We start from the raw sequence: 23777 nt of genomic DNA on the forward strand, positions 1-23777 counted from the left end.
CAGAGCTGCCTTTTGCTTTTGCCCTGCCTGTACACCTCCCGCCCCTTCGCCGGGCCCGGTCAGCTCGTGATTCACTGAAGAATGAGCTCTGCCCCTCTCCGGTCCCTTAGCGTCTGCTGAGCCCCGCCGGGGTCCCGTCTCTGCGTGTGCGGGTGGAGGAGGCCCTGTCTGAGCGATGAGGAACAGCACAGCCCTGTCCCTGTGCCCTTTCTCCCTTGCAGTCCCTACAGAAACATCTGGGCAGCTGCGCCGCAGCAGGCTGCTTCTGCAGGGGCAGCGGTGGCCTGGCAGGTGTTTCTGCCGTGTACTTGAAGATCACGGATCGGTGCTGAAAAATCGTAGACCAGTATTTTTTCAAGAAACAAACAAAAAAATAATAACAAGCATCAGTTCGTTTTGTTGTAAAATCAATTTGGCTTGCTCTTGGAAGGCCAAAAATGCATCAGCACTAAGGAATTCTGAGTATAAATGGTTTCCGTAAAATTATACGTGGGCCACGATTCATCAAAAGCAAATACATGAAGACCCCCCCCAAATAAAGTATTTAGAATTAACTTAGGTTCATGTATTGAATAGAATAAAATAAATAAACCAAGGCTTGTGTAAGTAATCAGTCAAGCTTGCTTTGGCTATCATAACTACATGCGATCTGCTGGATTTCTTAGTGTGCCTGAATATGGGAAGGAAATACTTAGCAATAGGTAGGACTCTTTTTTTTTTTAAGGCCTAGGCTCTTTATAGAGGTATTCACACTAACTTCTGTGTAGCAAATAATGATCCTAATGCATGTTTGCTGTTACTGGCTTTTTTTTTTCTCTTACAGGGCATAATTGTCTTCTCTCACTTGTATATGTCTAAGGGTCTAATTGTTTCATATTACCTGAGTGAACTCTGTAATGATTTTGTTCATCTTTTTCTGTATGCTTCTTTGATATATGTTTCTCACCTCCATTTTAGGATTATGCTAAGGAAAGATATGGAGTGTCATCAATGATACAATCCCAAGAGAAACCAGGTCAGTTAAAAAAAAACAAAAAAGCTTTTTAAAAATCAGGGCTGGGCGGGAAAGGAAAAAAAAAGTTATATATTTGATGTCTTCAGTACTTGTTTGAGAAATCATTTACCAAACTTTTTCATTCAAATCCTGATGCCATTCTTTCCCTTTATTTGAATACACTTGGCACTTGTGAAGCTGCATTTGGAGTGCTGTGTCCAGTTTTGGGCTCTCCAGTGCAAGGAAGACATTAACATTTTGGCACCAGTCCAATGGAGAGCTACCAAATTGCTCAGGGGCCTGGAGCACAGGATCTCTGAGGAGAGGCTGAGGGAGCTGGGCTTGTCCAGCCCGGAAAAGAGGAAGCTGTGGAGTGATCTTATTACTGCTTAAAGCTACTTAATGGGAGGGCGTAGAGAGGGTAAAGCGAGACTCTTGAAGGTGTGGTAATTGGACAGGAGGTCATGGGCAGAAGTTGGAATACAGGAAATTCTGATTAGATAAAAAGGAAAAAAAGTCACGAGTGTGGTTGGATATTGGAGCTGGGTGCAGAGAGGTTATGCAATCTCAGTCTTTGTCCTTGCCTGAACCACACCCTACCTAGCTCGTCAGTTTTTGTCTCTCTCCATCACTGCAAGCTTGACTGTTTTTTTTGATTAAATTATTATTATTTATAACGTACTGAGTCCTGAGATGTCAGGTTTTTTTCTTTGTTTGGAATAAGTTCTGCTATGACTTGCTGCAGCCAGTCTCTCTGGGTAGGATGTCTGTCTGCTTTTGCAGCCTTCATTACTCCTGCATATGAGCACCGAATCCGTTAATATTATATATTAATATTTATGGGGTTTATCATTATTCACACCACTGTGGATTCAGGAAATCCACATTTTCTACTGATGGGGAATTGGGATTCAGAGAGACTTGTCAGCTAGAGAACAATCTCCCAGGCCAACATCCCAAGAAATATTAATCTTCATATTATTCAGTGCATGAAACGGGAACGAGGGAAGGTAATAGACTGGCTTCTTGTAACTTCTTCATAGTGAAATATAAAAATGGAACGTTATCTGTGATTAGGTGATTTTTTTCTCTGAATGGTTGTTTTGGCTGACCTCCCTTGGGAAGGGAAATTCAGAATGCAGTGAAAAGGAGGAGCACAAAAGCAATCATAGGTTGAAACCAACTGAAGGGGAACATTGTGGAAGGGGAACATTGTGTCAAGAATGTAACGGGACAACAAAATCACTACAGACTGTGTTAACAGTTATTATTGAGTAGGATACATAGTAGCTGTCAAAGAAAAGGAACTAAAGTTGAAATCACATTGTAAACTAGCCCAACTGCTGGCTGCTCTGGTCTCCCTCTTGCTGATGCTGGGTCTTCTCCTGATCCGTTTCAACATGCAAATAACAACTTGTTTAGCTGGCTTAGCAAAGTGAAAGAAGTTGGCGAGGGGTATGATGACTGCTGGAAGGGGCAGGAGCACAGCCATCCATAGTTATGTGTAACCACATAACAAGCCATAAATTGGTCTGCAGTCACAGAATCATAGAATCGTTTAGGTTGGAAGAGCCCTTTAAGATCATCAAGACCAACTGTTAACCTAACACTGCTAAGTTACCACTAAAGCAGGTCCCTCAGCACGACATCTACATTTATTTTAAATCCCTCCGGGGGTTGCAACTCAGCTGCTTCCCTGGGCAGCCTGTTCCAATGCTTGACAAGCCTTTTTGTGAAGAAATTTTTCCTAATATCCATCCTAAATGTCCCCAGGTGCAACTTGAGGCCATTTCCTCTTGTCCTGTAACTTGTTACTTGGGAGAAGAAACCGGCCCCCACCTCACTACAACCTCCTTTCAGGTAGTTGTAGAGAGCGATAAGGTCTTCCCGCAGCCTTCTTTTCTCCAGGCTAAACAACCCGTTCCCTCAACTGCTCCTCATAAGACTTGTGCTCCAGACCCCTCACCAGCTTCGTTGACCTTCTCTGGGCCCTCTCCAGCACCTCAATGTGTTTCTTGTAATGAGGGGCCCAAAACTGAACACAGTACTTAAGGTGGGGCCTCACCAGTGCCGAGTATAGGGGGACGATCACTTCCCCAGTCCTGTTGGCCACACTATTCCTGATACAAGCCAGGATGTATCGGTATTTCTGATAGAAGCCAGGATGAGAAGCAGTCACAACCTAAAAGGTATAATATTAAGAAAAAATTAACTTCTCCGATTGCCCTGTTGGATCTCCTCTTCCTGCACTCTTCTGTGATGGCGTTTGGCTCACTAGAGTTTCTGCAACCTGTGTTTCCTCTGCCAGTTTCACATCCCATAGCAAAGAACTGTGTGGGAGACCCAAGCTGGCAGGTTGAGGTGGTGGATCAAATCCTACTCATGGAGAAAGTCTGCCTTGCCAACTGTCTCATATTCAGAAGAAACACTCTAAAATACTGTGGAGAAAAAAGAATACGTTGAGAAGGAAAATGGCAAAAGCCCCAAGAAATGATATGAAAAAGTCTGAATGCTGTATTTAGATCTGTTGTCCCCTTGACCCTCGATCCTTGTTTAAAAAAAAAGTCTCAGCCAGTGTTTGGAAAAGATTGAGCAGGTTTTCCATTGGTCTTAAAACAGAACCTGAAACACTCCTGCTGTTCTGGTTTTTAGAACATGGTTATTCAGAACACCAAAATTAGGTAACAACAAAAACCAAAATGTCTATAATAAAAAAGTTCAAGATCAACCTAGTCCCTTCCTTGAGACTAATGCTCTTTTATTTAAATATTCAGTAGTTCCTGCCAGGGAGAGCTCTTAACAGAGGACTCACGGGAGGGTGAAGTCATCACTCAGAATCAGTAGCGTATATATGCTTTCCCCCAAAGTATTTTGCTTGTATTGAGTGTCTTGGAGGAACTGATTCTTGGGGCAGGGCCTGGCGGGGAAGCACAAATGCGGGTGTTCCCATCTGTCTGTACTGTATTAATTTTGTTTGTTTCTGAAGTCTGTGTGGGTACATGGCATTTCTAAGTCAGAATAATGAATTGTGGTATGACATGTGCAGATCCGCGTACCGTCTGGTGACTGGAGCCAACAGCCAATACAGACAGCACAGACGTGGGTAGGTGCTCAGTTGGACTTCTGCAGCGTCTGTAGTAGCTGCGCTGTCCTGAGGACACGGGCTAGATATGGGAAGTTAAAAAGCTTAGAGTGACCAGAGCAAATTATTCTCCCTTTCCGAGGGGTAGGCTCATTGTTTCTCTGCAGGCAAATTAAAACTTTTCACATGTTCACAGAGTTGTTGCATAGATGCTCCACCTTGCCATACTGATCTCACACACACCTCTGCCTTCATTCTTGGACCGCTTCAGTCTGTCTTCTGCTGGGGCTGGCTGCCATGGCTACCTGATGTTCTCACTTCCTGTTACATCATGTCTTTCTGTCCTTCATGCCTGCTTGAGGCTATGATTGCTAGTAAAACTCCATTTGCCTTTCCCTTTTTCTCCCTTCCAGCCCCATTACTTTCATCTCCCCTCCCTGGAAGCTGCTTTCATCTTATATTGCTTTTGGCTTTCAGGTTTTTTAATGAAACTTATCTTCTCTTTTTCAAATTTATCTGACATTGGCACTTCACAGAGACAGCAGAAATATTGATCATACTGTTCAAAACTCCATGATGCGAGATAGATTAACTTAGTAAACAGACTGATGTGACAGGCTGGGAATGGGGGTCTGCGGGTGGAAAAGTGATTTTGTCTTGTATAACCCACACAGCTTTTTGGGTTTTTATCCTCTCCTCCCATGTTTGAAAGAGGTTAGAGTTCTGAGAGAAAGATAAGGATATTTAGTAATTTGAAAAGAAGAGATTGTGCTACACGTGAAGGAAAAAAAAAAATACAGTTTCCCCTTAAACATGATTCAAAATGGCAATGAAGGTGAGATAGCATATTGAACTGGGTCTGGAAGTGTAATTTCAGACATACGGAGTTTTTTGTTTAAACTTCGTTTAAAATCTTTGCTCTCTTGTCTTCACTGCAACTGTAGCACAGTTTAAAACTTTTTTTTCATTATTTAATTGTCTGGAAGTGTTTATGTGGCAAGAAGACAGAAAATCTAAGTACAGCTTGCATTTGTGTAAGAGCAAATAGGTGGTAGTGTGAAGAATATGGTGGGAGGACCATAAAGGTGAGAGCAAGAAGCTTGATTTTTATCATGGAAGAGACAGAAATGAACTGAAAGGAATCCCAGGTGAAATGATACGTGAGAGTACAGAGGGAAGATTTGAGCTACAGTATGTTGGTTGGACAAGAGAAAATGAGTGACAAAGACAAATGATTGCTTAGACTCACAAATGTAGACATTATTATGAACTACTGGCGTGTTAGAAATGAGAGGAAAAGAAAACTAGATTCAGGAAGTGTTGAAGGAGAGAAACAAAATGATGTAACAGTTGCTACATCTCGCTCTTTTCGGTGGAACACTTTGACAGGAGCAGAGGCAATGGGCACAAACAAACACAAGAGGTGTTTGAACATCAGGAAATTTTTTTTTACTGTGAGGGTGACCAAGCGCTGGCACAGGCGGCCCAGAGAGGTTATGGAGTCTCCCTCCATGGAGATACTAAAAAACCATTAGAACGCGATCTTGGACAGCTGGCTCTAGGTGGCCCTGCTTGAGCAGGGGGTTGGACCAGACGATGTCGAGAGGTCCCTTCCAGCCTCAGCCATGCTGTGATTCTGTGATCTGCTGTTGGAAAAAAATGATTTTATGATGTCTCTTTTTGGATATTGTTTTATTATCCTTTTTATGAAAGGTGAAATAGTTTTCAATAATTCATACCATATAAAAATTTTTGTGTTAAAGGTGTCTTGTTTAGTCTTGATGAAACATGAACCATTATGTATCCAAAAAACTTTAAAAAATATTTATCTAATGCATATGGTTTCTGAAACACTAAGGATCCATAAAAAGCGTAACACCTCATTTTGTCCTTATGCTTGTGCCTGGAAAATGGTTTAAGTTTCTAACAATACAGTTTTAAGTTGACTGAGGTAATTTTAACTGTCTGAATATCAAACTCTTAGAAATACTAAAGCTGATGTGTTGTGCTGGTTGCATGTTTCCTATAGTACTATACTGATAAAGTTTGAACATCAGAAGTTGCTGGCAAGTGATAACATCTTTATTCCCCTTTCTCCCTTCCCCAGTGCACACATGCGCACGCACACATATTATTAATATCCTTGAGTCAGGTTCCTATGATGTTCCTCTATGCACTTTCATTCCATTCTGGTTTTGATGTGTCTGTGAAGAAAAAACCTTGCCCCAAGCATAGGCTAATAAATATTTTCAACCCCCCAAAAATTCCCAGTGTTGAATAACAGGCTTGCAGGGCACGCTGTGACTGGTATTCAGAGACAGAGGGAAGGAGTCCAGAATGGCAGATGGTAACCTGGGGTAGGCAAACTTTGGAAAAGTCCTGGTGGGAAAAGTCTAGAGTGGAAGTGTCTTAGCGATTTTAATGTTATTTTGAAACAAGGGAGAAATCTTGTGATGAAAGTCAGAGAGAGTGAATTTGCTTGTGTTACACATCATAGGATCATAGACTATCTCGAGTTGGAAGAAACTTGTAAGGATCAATATCTCCCTTGAAGACTTTTTTTTTGGTCTACTAAGCAGGGTTTTTAACCACATATGAACTGTAAATAAATGTAGCTGTTAGAAATGTTGAGGTTCTATGCAATGCTATGTATATCCTCTAACTGATTTGTAGATATTATAAGAAATAAGTGTTTGACACCGTGCAAAAAATCTGCAGAAAAATACAATTAAACAAGTACGTTTCAAGGAATAGTGGCATGCAGCCAGCATATTGGCAGCTCATAATGGTTGTATACAATTTTTAAACTCCTGATTTATTTAAAAATATTTTCTTTGATAATTTTTATTTTTTCCTTTACTATCCAAAATCTGTTTTTTCCAAACCATGCATACCTATTGTTACTTAGCTTTCTTGGGTACACAGAATTTGAAGGCTTCTTTCTGATGAATTCTGGCTCCCACAATGATCATGCTTGATCAGGTTGTCAAAGAGAGTCTCTCTTAAAATAAATTTTACTGGTTTTACACAGTAATACTCTTGTTGCTCCAAAATGCAATTGTTTTTATCAAAATAAATCTTTTAACTTCTAATGCACATTTATTTGTGGTTTATTTCCCTTCTTTATTTTAAATAATAATAATTTTACAGTGATATTTGCCATACTGAAGTAGACACAGAGAATAGTCATGTCACCTCTGAGCCTTTGTTTTGCTGTGTTCAACATAGCAACTTTCACGTCGCACAGTGGAGCAGGGCAGACATCCCTTGGCTAGCAGAAATTCACACTAATAAGTGCAGGTAGTACAGTGCAGCACAGTGAAGTCTTATCAAAAATATCGTAGGCATGCTGGGTTCTGCCATCCGTGAACTACAGTAAGTCTTGCTTTTGTTTTAGTGCAGTTTGACCCTGCTATATAAGCAGTAAACTTGATCAAGTGCAATTCGCTGTGAAAGGGAGTGGGATCTTGTGTGTTTTCAGTACACCTGTTATGCTATAGATAACGAAAAATAATGTTTTGGATTTATTATAAATTTTAGCAATGATAGAAAATGTATTTGGAGTTTAAAGTGAAAAATGTATGGTTTCAAAAAAATCCCAAACCGTTTTAAAGTGTGTTTTTTTTCCTGTAATTCAGATAGAGTTTTGATTCGAATAAAAGACTTGACAGTGGAGAAGGCTGATGAAGTGGTTTGGGTTCGTGGCAGAATTCATACAAGCAGAGCTAAAGGTGAGATGCCTCCAGGGTTTTTATTTTTATTTCCTTATAGTGTTAACATGACCTGAATGTTTATTTTGGCTTCATGACCTGTTAGTTACATCTTGCGTAAAAGAAAACTTTGCCACCTGATTACTCAGTGTTCACTCAGTGTTCACTTTGACTGGTTATTTTCTCTTTTTTCCAGCTCTCTTTTCCCAAGAGGGGAAAAGGAAATTTTGTTTTCAGCTGAGTGGGAATCAGGTATTACTATTACATTGTAGTAAAAGTGAATTTTGGTTTTATCATATTACTAAATAGTGTGTGGACAATTGTAAATAATACAAATTTTAAAATAGTATAGTCATTCTCCTTCGGGTGTTAAAGGTTGTGAGATAAAAAGAGTTACGAGCTTCTTCTGTAAAATGTACTTTTATTATAAATGTATCAGTTGTCAGACAGGCCATATTTATTCTGCTGCATATGAATATTTTCACTATACCTTTTCTTCAATAGGAAACAAAAATCTGTGTTAAAATGTCAAAATTTTTACTTTCGGTTACCAGTATCTGATTATATCAATTTGAACTTAAAATAAGAACCATTATATTTCTTTAACAAGACAAAGAGAAAATCCTTTTATAGGTTCTCAGTAGTGTGGGCTGTCATACTTGGCTGTCTGACAGCCGTGTTTCTTCCCTGGAATCAGAATCTCTCTCTGGAGATCAGTTTGCCATATGCAAACTTAAACAGGTTTTGGCCTTTTCAGTTGACATCAGATGCTGACAACTGTTGTACTGGTTTCAGTTGTGTTTGGCAGCTCTGTAGTGAGATAGAAATACTTTGCCTTCCCAAGAGTTGAAAGAAAAGAGCATAAAGAAATTGTCTTCACGAATTAAACTTAACAGTAGTTTTAGAATTGGAAATAATGCAAATTAGGGGTGAGAATCCACTACAGAATATTGTCACAGGTACCAGATTAATTTCTTTTTTTGAGGCTTCGTTGTCTTAAAAAATGTCCCTCTTAACGGATGTACTGCCATCAGTTAAAATAAGGAACGGTACGTGAATATATACATCTGATGCACATTTTAATTTGTATTAGAATCTTTAAATTTAGGGAGTCCTCTGTGATTTCCTCAGTAGTTCTGTAGTGCCTTACATGGAAGTTTCTCTTTGCTATGTATAGAAATCGTCAACCCCAAAAGCCATGAAAGCCTTGGTTATTACAAATTGAAGCTGTTCAGACAGCAGACACTCATCTAATTTAAATGTTACTGTCAGTATACAAATAAGGGTATCCTTATGGCATTTTCTTTTGCAATTATAGGAAGAGTTCCGACTATTAACAGAATCTGGTAAATTAAAGACAGGTGTCTATGCAGACCTTTAAAACAACATAAAGTTCAACGGTTGTTTCTTACTGTCTCTGCATTGTATTTATATATGATATCTTGCATGATATATGCATTTACTTCAATCAGAGATGTAACATGGCAATATTAACTTACAAGAAGCTGTTTGTCATCCTTCACCTTTGACCTCAGGAAAGACTATTGTTTGTCATGAAATAGCAGTGCTTATTTTCAAAACTCCTTAACACAACCTGATGAATGAAAGCAAAAGGAGTTGATTATGGGCATGAAGTGTTCTCAATTTATTGATTGTGCTTCTTGTTCCCTCCTGGTCTGACAACACAGAACAATTCTGACATTCAGGGAATGCTGCTAGGGAATGGCACATGCTTGTTTACTTAAGCTTTGGGGGAAAGAATCTTACAAGAAAAGCAAATGTTTCAGAGTAAAAAGTAATATTAGCCTTTCCCACACACATCGAGGTGCTATTCCTACCGTTATGGAAAGGAAAGTCTTGCAGGAAACAGGAAAATCTTGCACAAAAATACCATTAGTTTTTCTCAGAAGCACAAATTTGACTCCTAAATAACCAACATATCCTTTATTTAACCCTGTCTAGTTCTGACCAATAAACCAAAAAAAAAAGAATGTGAACAACTGCAGAATCCAGCTGTCTCATATAGCGAGCCACTCACAAAGTCTGATGGAAATTAACTGAAGGATGTGTAAAGAATGGGGTGTTGGGAATTTCTGTGGGTTGTACTAAAATTAAAGTGCCTGGGGCCCTGTGGTTTTTATCGTAGATTGAATAAATGTTATTTCTGGCCTTATTTTAAAGCCAGCCTAAGCTACCGATCATGTTTATCATTGAAAAGCAGTTGGGAAATCAGTCTGGGTTCTGCCAGGCAGCTGGAACTTGTGCAGTATGTTAGACCTGAACTTGTTTTTGGTTTATGAATGCAAAGGTTTATAAAACATCAAAACAGTAGGTCTGAAAATAAGAGTACCACCAAGAGCAATTTAAATATTGGACCAAATTTTACAATAATCCATACAGAGTTTTCTCTTTGCTGGCACATGTCTGTAAATAGTAATGTATTAATTTATAGGATCAAACCTTTTTTACTCTTTATACAAATTCCTTCCTTACATCCTTTTCTCTCATATGGTCTTTTGCTGTTTGGTACTTACATCTAAGAAAGGAACTGGACTCCTGTTTGGTTTTATGTGCTTTTGACAGGATTCTCTGTGTGGTGTCTTATTTGTTCAGTGACTAAAAGTTCCTTGCATTAGACTGAGTCAGACCTTTTTAACCAAATTTCTTTTGAAACATTTCATCTTTTTAGGCATTCATGTGGGACACAGTATTGGTTTGGTTTATAAAAACTTAGAGTAGTTAGCTTTTGAATGTGAGTAGCGTTGGTGTTACACTTTTCACTTAAATACTATGTCCATATTTTGAAACACATGGAGAACATGCCATAATCCCAATGTTTTTCTCACTCTGATGCTTCCTTTTTTCCCTCTCTTGATCTGGAAAGGCATCTAATCATGAAGTAGATTTGATTACGGCTTATCTTTTTGATACTTCATTTTGTACGCCTTCAGCGCTTTTGGGAAAAGCTCTGTTTCCTCCAATAATCTTTGTAACTATGATATTTTAACTATTCCTATCAGTGAGGTTTGTTTGATCACTTATCTTCTGTGTGATTAGAAATGGTTATATTCTACAAAACATCCTCTTTCCTCATCAAAAGAGCTACTGTTACTCATAACAAAAAGATTTGAGTCCTTTTATAATGCAGATATGGATCAGACTTCAAGTGTTTGGGATTAAGTACAACTGCCAAACTTTTGCTTCTGATTAGTATGATAGCAAGTCCCTCCATTTATTTCACTTTCTCCTTAAATATATACTAGTTGAGTGACATTGTAGCTGTCTTCAGCTGTGTATTTTTTGTTTGAACACCTAATACATCGTTGCTGAAACTTCAGTCCTATTTTCTGAAATTATTTGTGACTGAAATTATGGAGACAAATACTATTTTCTAGGTGTCATGCTTTAGCCCCAGCTGGCAACTAAGCACCACACAGCCGCTCACTCACTCCCCCCTGGAGGGATGGGGGAGAGAATCAGAGGAGTAAAAATGAAGAAGTTCGTGGGTTGAGATAAAGACAGTTTAATAGGTAAAGCAAAATCCACACGCACAAGCAAAGCAAAACAAAGCATTCATTCACTGCTTCCCATGGGCAGGCAGGCGTCCAGCCATCCCCAGGAAAGCAGGGCTCCATCGCGTGTAACAGTTACTTGGGAAGATAAATGCTGCAACTCCGAATGTCCCCCCCTTCCTTCTTCCCCCAGCTTTATATACTGAGCGTGACATCGCATGGTATGGGGTATCCCTTTGGTCACTTGGGGTCAGCTGTCCCGGCTGTGTCCCCTCCCAACTCCTTGTGCGCCCCCAGCCTGCTCGCTGGTGGGGTGGGTGAGGAGCAGAGGCGGCCTTCGCTCTGCGTAAGCACTGCTCAGCAACGATGAAGACATCCCTGTGTTATCCACACTGTTTTCAGCACAAATCCAAAACATAGACCCATACAAGCTACTATGAAGGAAATTAACCCTACCCCAGCCAAAACCGGCACACTAGGAAATACTCTATCAAACCATATTGTAATTGAGAAATACCGAGATGTCAAAGATGTGAAATGCACCTACCTTCTCCACAGAAACTTAGCATATTGTGTCCTAGGGAAAAATTGTACTTCGTTTGTTGACTTGCTGGATCTGAAACACAGGCATGTATACCACTGAAGGTTCTATTTAATTTCTGAAGCCTGTACTTTTCTAATTTAAATTTGTGGCTTAATGTTTGCATGAGAGAAATACGTACATCCATTCCATATTAGCTTCTTTACTTAGATATCACAGCCTCTGGAATACAGAAATAGTTGTACTCTGTTTTCTGAAAATATGGAATTAATTTTGTTGCATTTCTGAAATCACAGTCGTAGGACAAGGGTAGTTATTTCCAATAATTGTAATGTTAATTTTTAATAGTATTTTGTACTAGCTTTATATGTTTGCTTTTATTTCCATCAGATTGTGTGTCAAATGTTCTGCATTTATCTTCTGATACTGTTTAAACTATCTGCAACTATGTGTCAGGAATGGTAATCTACATAATTACAAATTAAAACTGCAACTAGCTTTTTAGCGTCAGTGTTCAAGTGAGATATATGTTGATTTTAATGTTTTATAGTCTAAGTCAACAATAACTGGGAAATAGCTATCTATAACAAAGCTTCTGGCTTCTTCCTATTCTCACTGTTTTAATGGAAATGTTATAATGTTATGAGTCAGAACTTGGAATTAAAATTTTATTGATGCATTTTATCGGATACTGGTACAACAATGAAGTGTTTGTTGTTAATTTCTCTCTCCGAGGAAGAAGCATTTAAAATCACCATATTTCCTTAAATCGAGGTTAAGGAGTGAATGATTATTAGAGATGTGAGGAGAAATATAAAGTGATTGTAACTGTCAGCTAAACAGATTAGAAAGAGCTTTGTTGACTTGAAAATACCCATTTTAAAAGTCAACAAAGTGTATTGTGTTCTTTGTGAATTATTATTAATTCCTATTAACTTCTTTTTCCCTAAGCTGTTCATGAATAAATTGCTCTTACAGGAATTTTTACTTGGGTCTTTTAGGTTCTTGTCGTTCACCAGAATCAATACTCCTTTTGTTCCTCTTCATTCTGAATGCGTGGTGTATTATAGAATGAACATTGTTGGTTTAGTCCCTGTGGTGCAAAATCAAGCCTGTTACTCTCAGAGCAGCTTTGTAAAGTGAACTCCTCAGCTTTAATTTGAAAAGATTAGAAAAAACTTTATTTGGAATAATGTAGACTTGAAGTAGTTGTGAGCAAACCAATAGGAAAAGTATGATTTTTTTCCTTGCAGTTGAAGAATAATAGATACTTAAAAAGATATGATTTCTAGGTTTTGTTTTGTCTAGGTATTATTTATCTTGGAAGGCTTATTGTTATTTTTAGAAAATGTCCATTCGCATGTTTATAGATGTAAGGCAGAATTATTTGATTTATCTCAATGTTGGGGAGGGGGGGTGTGTACATGCAGAGCTGACTAGTTTGATGTAGCTATTTGGGGGCGGAGGGGCAGCAAAGGAGAGAGACATATCTCAGCTTAATGTTAAAGTAGTAAAGCATTTTTTCCTCATTCACAAAGACCTCGAGTAACTTGTCCTTAATACACCTGCATTGTTTTCCTTTGTATTCAGGGAAGCAGTGTTTCTTAGTCCTGCGTCAGCAGCAGTTTAATATCCAGGCTCTTGTGGCTGTGGGACAGCATGCAAGCAAGCAGATGGTAAAGTTTGCTGCCAAGTAAGTAAGCAATTATATCCTGTTGTCAGAGTAAACAATGGTGGGAACCAGGACTCCCAGGGGTTGGGACCATTTTCACACATTACCATCAATGCTTCGTTTGTTTTAAAATGTAGTTATTTAAATTGTCAGCTCACTATTGCGGTGAATACATTACACTGACAAAAGATAAAACAGAGAACAGGCTTGAAATTCATTCTGAACTGCTGAAGCAGCATTCTCTCGCCATAGACAACCTACATTTACTTTCAAGCTGGCTAACAAAAAGTCTGGCAAGCTGAGCTTAGTGGGACACTTCATTTTGTGTGTGGTGTTTGTGTGCGTCTGCACATGTTCAGGGGTTTTCTTCTATGAGATGTGCAATGTAGGAATACGTTTTATAGCTAGAATTGATGCGAAGAAGTTATATTGTAAGTGGCTTACTGAGTTGAAGAAATTAAGAGTAGCTTCTATGCACTGAATTAATCTTATTTACACCTTATTTTTGGCATTAGAGTGTTTAATGAGGGATTTAAGTTACTTTCAAAAATATTTGGGGGGGTAATAGTTAGACTTGCCAATTAAACAGGTGTTTCTTGCAGCGATTTAAATTCAGTTATTTGGTTTGTTCCGTTCTTAAAGATAAAAAAATACCTTCCCCTGCTACTTGCCTCAAGATTGTGCTTTCAGGTTGTCCAGTACAAAATATGCTTGCATGACAAAGGTGTTTTTATAGTAGAGCTTTTAATCATGTATATCTACTTGTTCACAAATAGAAATGCGGATCAATTCGGTGCAATAATACGTTTAACATGTGGCACTTGAGTCGTTTCTGTGTAGTTCTTGGCACTACTCTCATGCCTGGGAAGGGAGCCCCCACTAATTAGCTGCAAAAGTGCTACAGCCTCCAACCTTCAATATGCCAAGGAGAGGAGGGATTCATTATAGTATAGACTTCCAGAAGCCAAGTTAAGAAGGTTCGGATAATGCTTCTGCTGATGAGGTTCAGGGCAACGGGAAAACAGAACCAGTAGTGTTTGTTGTTTGGCGGTGCTTAGTGTTGGCAGTGCCAGTGTGAACCATGCTGTTCACAGGTGTTTATGAGCCAAAGTGGAGTGTTCTGTTTCTTCATGAAATAGTTTGTTCTCTCCAGCGCTTAGAATCTTTGAAAAGAATTAAGTGTATAATCTACTTGTTCCCCAATTCATCTCCCTCTAACCTACCAACAGTCTGCCTGTACTCTCTGGACAAACTTGCGCTACAGAACAGTGAAACTACTCTTATAGTTGTGACGCTCACTCTCCTGTTCTCCAGTTCTGTCCAGCATCTCTCTTCTTCAGTTTTCTTCATGGTTCTTCCCTCCACAAATGAATTTCCTACGTTTCATGAGTGGCAGAGCTCAGTTGTTAGGAGCTCATGAGAGGGAAGCTGGTCCTTACTCTTTTCTTCCATGTGCTGACTCTGCCACTTGTAAGCCTTAGGTGCCTTTTTTTTTTTTTAATATTTCACTATTCCTTTTTTACTCAGTTAGTTTTCTGTCAGGTTAGTGATTTAAACTAGGTCATGGAGGTCCAGAGCTAACAAGGAAAGGAAATGGTGGAAAAGGGTATCTGGAAAGAGTAGAGGCCAAAGCTCTTTTCTGGCAGGAGTGAGCTGTTAAATCAGATGGAGCCTCATCCTTAGGTTCTTTCCAACTCCCAGTCATCTCCCCGCTGTTTCGTGATATGACAGACCTGATTTCCTCTGAGTAGTCAGACTCATGATGTTTGTACTGTATTTTGACCTTTCATTCTGCTCCATTTTCTAGCTAAATCCTGATACTTCAGCCTCTATAATTTATAGCATGCATGTTTTACTCATTATTTGTGCTTCTGAAATGCTTACCTGCTTACCATCACGTGCTTTGAATGATAGAACTTCCTCTGCTACAGCCTTCTGTGTCTTCTTTTGGGGGTTGATGATTAGGGGATGATTAGGGGATTAGAACGTCTCTCATATGAGGAAAGGCTTAGGGACTTGGGTCTCTTTAGTCTAGAGAAAAGAAGATTGAGGGGGGATCTTATTAATACATACAAATACTTAATGGGAGGATGCCAGGGGGATGGGAGCAGTCTTTTCTCAGTGGTGCCCAGTGATAGGACGAGGGGGAACGGGCACAAACTTGAACATAGGAAGAACATGAGGAGGAACTTCTTTACTTGGAGGGTAGTGGAGCACTGGCACAGGCTGCCCAGAGAGGTTGTAGAGTCTCCCCCTCTGGAGACATTCAAACCCCGCCTGGACACTGTCCTGTGCAACCTGTTGGAGGTGACCCTGCTCTGGCAGGGGGGTTGGACTAGATGATCTCCAGAGGTCCCTTCCAACCCTGACCATTCTGTGATTCTGTGGGTTTGCTTTTGTGGGGTTTTTTTAACAGCATTAGTGCAATCGCGTTCTCATGATTCCTTCCCACCAACAAGCCTATTTTAACAATATCCTGCCATGCTGGGACTTTTTCCAATGTTTTATCTTCTTCTACAATTTTGTCCGATATCGCCATTGCAGGTGCCTCTTGTCCTTCAGAGGCTGCTGCTGTTCCTCGACGTCTAAGTGCACTTGTGGTCACCATGTGGGTAACACCTGAAGCACAGCAACAGTACGTGCCTCCTCTGCAGTCCCTTTCCTGCTAGTTTTCACCTGCTGTGGAATGATGCCATTATTACTAGCAGCTGAGGCTGGTCTTAGATATCTAAAAATAACTACTGTTGCTCTGCCTTTCTCAGTGTCTTTTTTCATCATCTCCTCTGGTTTCCTACACATTAAATGAGGAAATACACATTTATTGAAGAAAACATTTAACTTAAATACCTTACATTTCAATTAAATTTTTAAACTGAACTTTTTCACTGGTAGTACATAAACTTTATTTTCAATGTGCTACTTTCTCATATTTTGATACTTGGTCCAAAACTTTCTTTAAAATAGTTTGTGAAATTCTGGATCTTGATTTTTTTTAATGAGAACTGATAAAATAATGAGCATTTTTTGTACATTTTTTCATAAATAATAAACAAACCGGTTCCTCTTTTAGATATTGGCACATGGAAACCAAGAACTTTCATAACCTTCTGTGGTCTGGCAACATTCATACACTACTTATCTCCGTTATCATAAGAATGTGAGTTCTTTTCAGTGAAAGATACTTAATACTGCTTTAACTCAGTTTGACAAAGAATTTTCTGTGAGTTTAACTATGAAAAGTTTATAGTTGAACTTTCAAAACATATTTAGCCAACAGCATAGAGCCAGTTGAGATACTGCATTGGCAGCTGTGGAGTTTTTCTTCTTTCTTTCATCAGAAAAAAAAAATCAGCCTAGTCCTGTATAAGAGGAAGAGTTAATTGTCTGTTTCAGCCAGCAGAGGTGCTAAGTGGTGCAATTAGTGATTTATCAACCTGCTTTTTTTTTCCATAAAGTATTGGGTGTGGTCAGTTTTGGTTTTCTTTCTCTTTTTTTATATCAGCATTGAGCCTTTCCCCCCTTCCCCACTACCATAACCACGTGATATGATATAGCAGTTGGGAGAGGTGGTTAACAGTTTCTAATTTGGCTGCCCAAACAACATGCCCTTGCTCAGGAAGTAACTTGATGGCTCTTTATAGTAGGCTAGAGAATGAAAATCCAGAAAAGAGATTAAAAAAGAAACAAAAGATGAGTAAACCTATATGAAAATACTTCATGATGTAGAAAAATACACATCAGTTCATCGGCTAGATAAATTGGTGATACCAGGAAAACTGCTGGATATTGCAGAAGTATTTTCTTTTTACTTTTCTGTTTAATTTTTGTATCAGTGATCCGGAAGAGAATGTCAAATTGCGGATGTTAAGTTTACTGGTGACACAGAAATCGGAATGGTAAACTAGGGGCTAGGAGGATATAGTAACCAGGGTTCATTTAGAATAATCACTTTGATGCTCTTCAGTATGAATTTGTACCTTTGTGATTATTGGTTCAGATTTTATGTATGTTCAAGATTAATATGTAGGAAAGTAAGTGATGAGAAATGTGAGATCATGATAGATAGATAACTGACTTAACAGGAGTCCATGCAGTTCTCTTACCTGCTATGCTGAGAGATCTCTTGAGTTTTGAAAAAGAGGAATAAAATGTCATAAATGTGATATATGACAGTCATTAGACCATTTCTGGAATATGTTGTCCACTTCTGTTGTCTTTGTATCTGAATATATATCAAATTGGAAAAGGTTGATGGTGAAGCTGCAAGATGAAATGAGATACGGTCAGGCAAATCTGCCTTCCTGTGAGACTGAAGAGAACTCTATTCTATCCAAGAGAAATTAGTAAGTAATTTAAATCCCAGTCTGATGGTAACTATGCAAGATTTTCTGCCAATGGAGGGTTCTTTCTCTGCAGATACAAAGGTAAGAGAAGATGCAGTGAAAGATGGTGAAGCTAGGTAAATTCGGAAGGGAAATAACGTGGATTTTTTTTTTCAGTGAAAATGGTTAAAAATGTGTAGTGGATTTCATTACTTAAAATCTTTAAAAGAAGATACCCATTCATTCAGGTGTTAGAATGTTGGTACAGGGAACACATTATTATATTTTTAGAATGAAGAGAATAAGAATAGGTGTTTACCTGGCCTTCATGTAGAGGATGTCAGTTAACTCCCCTTTCAGAGGGCTTAATGGGTACTTAATGTATTTATGCAGACAGTATTACAACAGTTGCTCTTACTGAATTGAGTATAAAATGTTTATATTTTTTAGAAAGTGAACTCAGTTTTTCAAAGTAAATGATTGCCTTCAGCTTACACTGACATTCAGATAAAGGATCATAGATTACTATGTTTTATGACTATTATTTAATATTTTTAGATTTAATAATGTATTAATATAGTAATTTGTCTGCTTACAAAAAACAGTGTTGAAGAAAAAACAAGAAATTGTCTGAACAAGTATAGATTCCATTAAGTAAAACATTTTCAATTTAAAGCCTATAAATAACCAAGTTTCTTCCAATTTGTCAGACTTTTGATCAAGAAAATGTTGATTGTGATTCTCTTAGGGAGGCCCGCGTGGGGTTCGGCTTGCAACATGAAGCTGTTGTCATACAGACTGCAATAATGCAATCCTGTGGTTAAAAGAGAAAGTCTTGGCTAATAGACATGCAGATAATTAAGAGGGGGGTAAGGCATCTAGTGGACATTTTAGTAATTATAGTCTTGATTTTTTAGAAGGAACATTACATATAAAGAAGCAGTTTGCTATATGGAGGAATTTTTTAGCATTGGACTTTATGAATCTGTTCCTAAAGTAACTTAAGGATTAAATAATATAAAGATGGCATCTGTCGTAATGCATTATGCATCCTAATTTTGTTTCTAGTCCTTTCTGATATTAATTACAGATAGAAATATTGTTGTTTTTCATGGAAATGGTGATAGTGTTGGCATACTTTTCTACTAGTTGTTCACTTTTTTTTTGGTTTGTTTGGGGTTTTTTTGTTACCCAGGGGAATTTTATCAGAAAATCACCTAGATGACTTAGTGCTGCAGAGAACACTTTGCTGTAGTTACCGGCATTTAATTAAAGCATCTTGTTTCTTGTTGTAACTTCAACTGAAATTAGCATTTCAGTAACATTCTTGGAACTACCTGTTGGGATCAAAGCAGCACCCTCTAGGTTTCTGTAGTTTACATTTGATGCACTGTGTTAGGAACTTCAGATTTTTCTAGCACTAGATCTTGCTGAGCGCAGTTCAAACAGAACTCAAGACAGAGCTTTTACTTCCATACGAGATTAGCTATGTAGTCTGAATGAGCAAAAGCATGTTTTCCAATTATCAAATGAAAGTTTAGAGTAAATGATGACTGTTTGTAAATACAAAGATGGTCATACGCAGTAGAAAATTTGGCAGGGTTTTTGTGTGCCCAGGCACTTATATGCATATTTGGATACAGGGATCTACATAGGTAGGAACTGAGTTGAAATACATCTTAAAACTATGGCAGATTTAATGATTAAGGGACGTTACAGATTTAAAGTTTGTTCCAGACCAAGAAACATACCATTTTAATTGCAGCTCCAGTTTAGAGAGAAAGAGAGAAAAAGGACATTTAATCACAAGTGCAAAGTTTTAAAGTTCGTTATGCAAGTTTGCAAAGCAATATTACAGTTACAATGATGTAAAAGTCAGTTTCTTCCTGTATTTTTAAACTTATACCACTTTGCATGTCTTGAATTCCATACATGTTCTGATCAAAGCTCTGTAATGACCACTAACACCAGTTCTCAGCCATGGGATCGGTAATCTGATACAACGCATCTACACTTAACTATTATTTGCTTTCTCACAGTGCAGAGAATTTGCTTCAATAAGTTTAAAATATTACTTTCATTTACAATTATTAGTGAGAGTGCTTTTATTTCGCAGATCAGAAACGTATTTTCAATGAAGACTGCTATTTGTGTCATTAGTAGTGTATTCTGGACATTTGGCAAAATGTCATGAAAAAGGAAGCGGGAAAAATAGAGGGGAACCGTTTAGAGAAAAAAAAAGTTAGCACAAGAGTAAAACTTCTATTCTTCTAAACATTCATTTATTTGAGAAGCAAAGGGAATTTATAGTTATGCCAAATACTATTTTAGCAGGATATGTATTCTGTCTGTGTTTCTTTTCGTCACATTCTCTTGCATCCAAAGCATTGTGTTGCTGCCTCAGTCTTTTTAAGGAGTTCTAAACAGAATCATTTGTAAGAGAGTGTACTTCCGAGCACTTTGTGTCATTTCTCCTTGTCTTTCTCGAATTTGTTGCCTCTGCTTAAATATTGGAGATGAATGGCGGCTCACCCTTAACTAAATGAATTCTGATTTAAAGCCTACTGTTGACCTCTGCTTTGTACAAATTTAGTCATTTGTTCATTATACTGATTTGAGCAACTGTAGCTCTTTTAAAGTGTAAATGTACCAGAAAAACGTACTATTCACAAATTTTATGCAGTGTGTGGAATTACCTAATGGTTAAGCAAGTCAAGTATATTAAGCACCATGGTCTGTATAACTTTCAGAGCAGCTGCCAATGAGTTCTATCACCTGAAAGTATTACCATCAAAGAAATAGTGTATTCAACTAAAATGCTCAGATTTGGCTTTTTTAGTTACTTGCAACTTACAGTGATGCTGTTAGGTTTTGAGAATTTTAGTGTTTGAATTTTCCACTGTTACTTTAATGTAATCAGAGTTTTCAAAACTTTGATCATTTTTATCAAAAAATTCTGTTGGATAACTTAAATGTGAACTCAGCTTTATAACATTAAAAACTTTGTCCCAGGTTAGACCAAAGATCCATCTAACTTTTCTTAGGGCTGATATGGATGCTTCAGGAACAGCAGAGAGCCGGGCAAGCAAGCAGTCGTAGTTACCAACACTTGGTGATTTGTATCTCAGCTGCTTCTGGGCCACATCACTTGGGCTTTATCAGAGAAGAAAGCTAAGTTTTCCAGCATCAACTAAAAACATAAACTTAATTGTTTAGCCGGGAAAATCTTACTTTAAAAATGTGAGAGAATGACTAATTCCAAACCTAGATATTTCTAAAGAGAAACTTCTCAATCCTAGTAAGTTTCTCATGTGGTTTTACGGTAGCTGTACAAAAAGCCTGTCGGGCTAGAATACCTGGATTTTGTTCACAGCTCTTAGGCTGACTTACTCCAGGCGGTGATCGATAAACTGATGCAGATGGAAGTGATTAGTACTATAGTTACCATCAGCAGTAGCTTGTACCTGCTTGTACTCTGTCCGTACCTCCTTTAACTGGGGGTTACTGCCCCTCAGTAACAACTCCTGTGCATACAAATATTTACCTCACCACCCTCCAACTTAGCTGTATGGGTTTTGTGGGTCAGATTTTTTTGGGTATTGAGAGAGTTTTTACTAAAAAAAAAAAGCCAACCTTGTGAACTTGAAGATTGTTAATTGCTCTTTGCTTTTCCGAGATCAGTAGCAGCCAGCTTGTCCGATGACATCCTTGCTCACCTCTTATTATTTGCGGTTAAATTGTGGGCCTGCTACTTTCCTGCTTTCTAAGGGCTTGTGTGGTCAAGTGATGTACATAAAGTGCTTTCCAGTCTTCCCAAGAAGGCCTGAGAAGTGAAAGATAAAATTAATTGTAACAGTTATTTTTCATAAAAAGGAAAGAAATATTTTCTGATATTTGGCCTTTTGTAAGCGGGCTAGCAAAGAGACAGTGAAAATATATTTCCATTGGGGGTGAGATTATCTGTAGAAAATTACTGGTTTAAAGTCCAGTACCTTAAAAGCCTAAATAAAAACTGCTCATACAAATTATTTTCTCACCTGTGACTCTAGAAGCTTTTGTTATTGTTTGCTTGTAGCACACATACTTTATATCATATTGTTGGAAGACTTTCAAGATGTTATATGGTGTTTTAATGGAGTATTAGTGACTGTTAGTGGAGAGCAATTAAAATGTCCCCTGTTGTAGAGAAATGACTTACAAGCATCTTGCATCTTTCAGTAACAAGTCACGTAGTTTAAACAAGCTCAGTCAGTTTTGATTTTCCCCTCCAGATCTAGGACTTCCTTTCAGTTTGTTGTTCTGCTGGTTAAGACTCATCTTTCAGATAATTGCATCAGCTGACACATACGAGAGTGTATGTGGCCTAGAAGAGGAACTATGCAGCTTGTCAGTTTCTGTATACACACACAAAGAACGAGTGAGCACTAAGCTTAATCATAATTCTTTCCCTCCTAAGTCCCCCATCCCAGTTTGAATTTATTATGGCTGGGAATATTTTAGCAAAGTCCTTCGTTACTCAGTTATTATATATATAACAAGTAACTTTACCTAACGCCTTAACTCTGTTTTGTTGTTCCAGCAGTCCATGCGGTGCAGGAACGTCCTAGTGCTCGGTACTGAGTCTCGTGCAGTGTGCGATGAAATTTAGTAATCCTATCCTATCTTTATTGACAGCATCAACAAAGAGAGCATTGTGGATGTAGAAGCCGTTGTGAGGAAAGCACATCAGAAAATCGGAGGTTGTACTCAGCAAGATGTTGAGCTTCACGTTCAAAGGGTAAATTTTTGAGCAAATGGAGCACTGGTTAATTGTTTGAGAGATTATCTGTCTAGGCTGTCTGTCTACATATATAAACTTTGTCAGTAAGCAGTCCCATACCAGAGAAATAAACTGCTTTAAACTACAAATTTCCATGTATCATACATAAACACGAAACATTTCTGATTGTAAGAGATGTGATTTTTAGAATTTCCTGGATTTATCTGCTATTTGAATTACAATACCAAGTGAAATAAAGTATCTCACTAGAATAATTTGGCTAGGAATTCTTGTAATCTAGTTTTTGTTTCTGTACTGCAGCAGATACTGAAATAAAAAGTCTGCTTCTTTTTAAGTGCGAGTCAGAAGTTTCTTCTTTATCAGAAAGTTGCAATCTTCCCCTTAGTACAATGGAGTGGAATACATAACTTTCAGCAGAAGTAAAGCACTGGCTTAACAGTATGTAAGCTCTTGAAGTCTAAAATTCCCGTAGCTGGTGCTGTAGGGCTGAAGGAAGTGCAACTTTATAATTTGTTTAAATAGAAAGTGTATTTAAACCTTTATGTAATATTCTTTCCTTCTAAAGGTTTTCAGCCAAACTGTATGCCTACAGTATAGCTGAAACACAGTCAGCTCAAGAGCAGAGTACAATGGCTATTAGAGTTACAGCAGGAAGGTAAATTTTAGCTAACAGCTTTGGGGAAAATCTACACATTTTGAAGAAACATGTTTTATTATATGTGTAGTTTATTATATGCTTGATTTTTCTGAAAGAATATCAAATTCACTGCATCTATGACTAGAGTGTAAGGCAAGGCAAGGTGTTTTTCATTCTCTGATTGTATTTTAGGTATCTCACAAATTTTCGATCTGACATGGCTCTTTCAGATATAATCAGATGATACGTAAAATAATGCATCAACGAGAAGAACGGGATGATCTTGCTGGAATCAGAACCTAAAACTCTGTGAAATCTAGTAGTTTCAGACCTGGCATTCATGCCGATAGGTTTGTCCCTCAGGCAGCGTATACTTGCTCAACTCAATGCTTCCCAGAAGAGAAAAAGATATTTTTAATATTTCAAAAGGAAAATAAGAACTAAGCACTTCCAGTATCGTAATGAGAATGCACCCATGTATCTGAAGTGTTTGAATAAAATCACAGCCTTACAGATAACAGCATTTG

General features: G+C 38.2%; 1 protein-coding gene across 1 annotated transcript in view; it reads left to right on the forward strand.

The window, feature by feature from the left end:
* Positions 1-959: 959 nt before the first annotated feature.
* Positions 960-23777, forward strand: part of DARS (aspartyl-tRNA synthetase) — a 41736-nt gene continuing 18918 nt past the window's right edge. Inside the window, exons 1-4 of the mRNA XM_009886676.1 lie at positions 960-1015; positions 7715-7807; positions 13430-13532; positions 22508-22610. Of these exons, the coding sequence (XP_009884978.1) occupies positions 991-1015; positions 7715-7807; positions 13430-13532; positions 22508-22610 (324 nt within the window). The 5' untranslated portion in view covers positions 960-990. The remainder of the gene's footprint in view (positions 1016-7714; positions 7808-13429; positions 13533-22507; positions 22611-23777) is intronic.

The sequence above is a fragment of the Charadrius vociferus genome, unplaced genomic scaffold (genome assembly GCF_000708025.1).
Source record: "Charadrius vociferus isolate BGI_N301 unplaced genomic scaffold, ASM70802v2 scaffold720, whole genome shotgun sequence".
NCBI classification, from domain to species: domain Eukaryota; kingdom Metazoa; phylum Chordata; class Aves; order Charadriiformes; family Charadriidae; genus Charadrius; species Charadrius vociferus.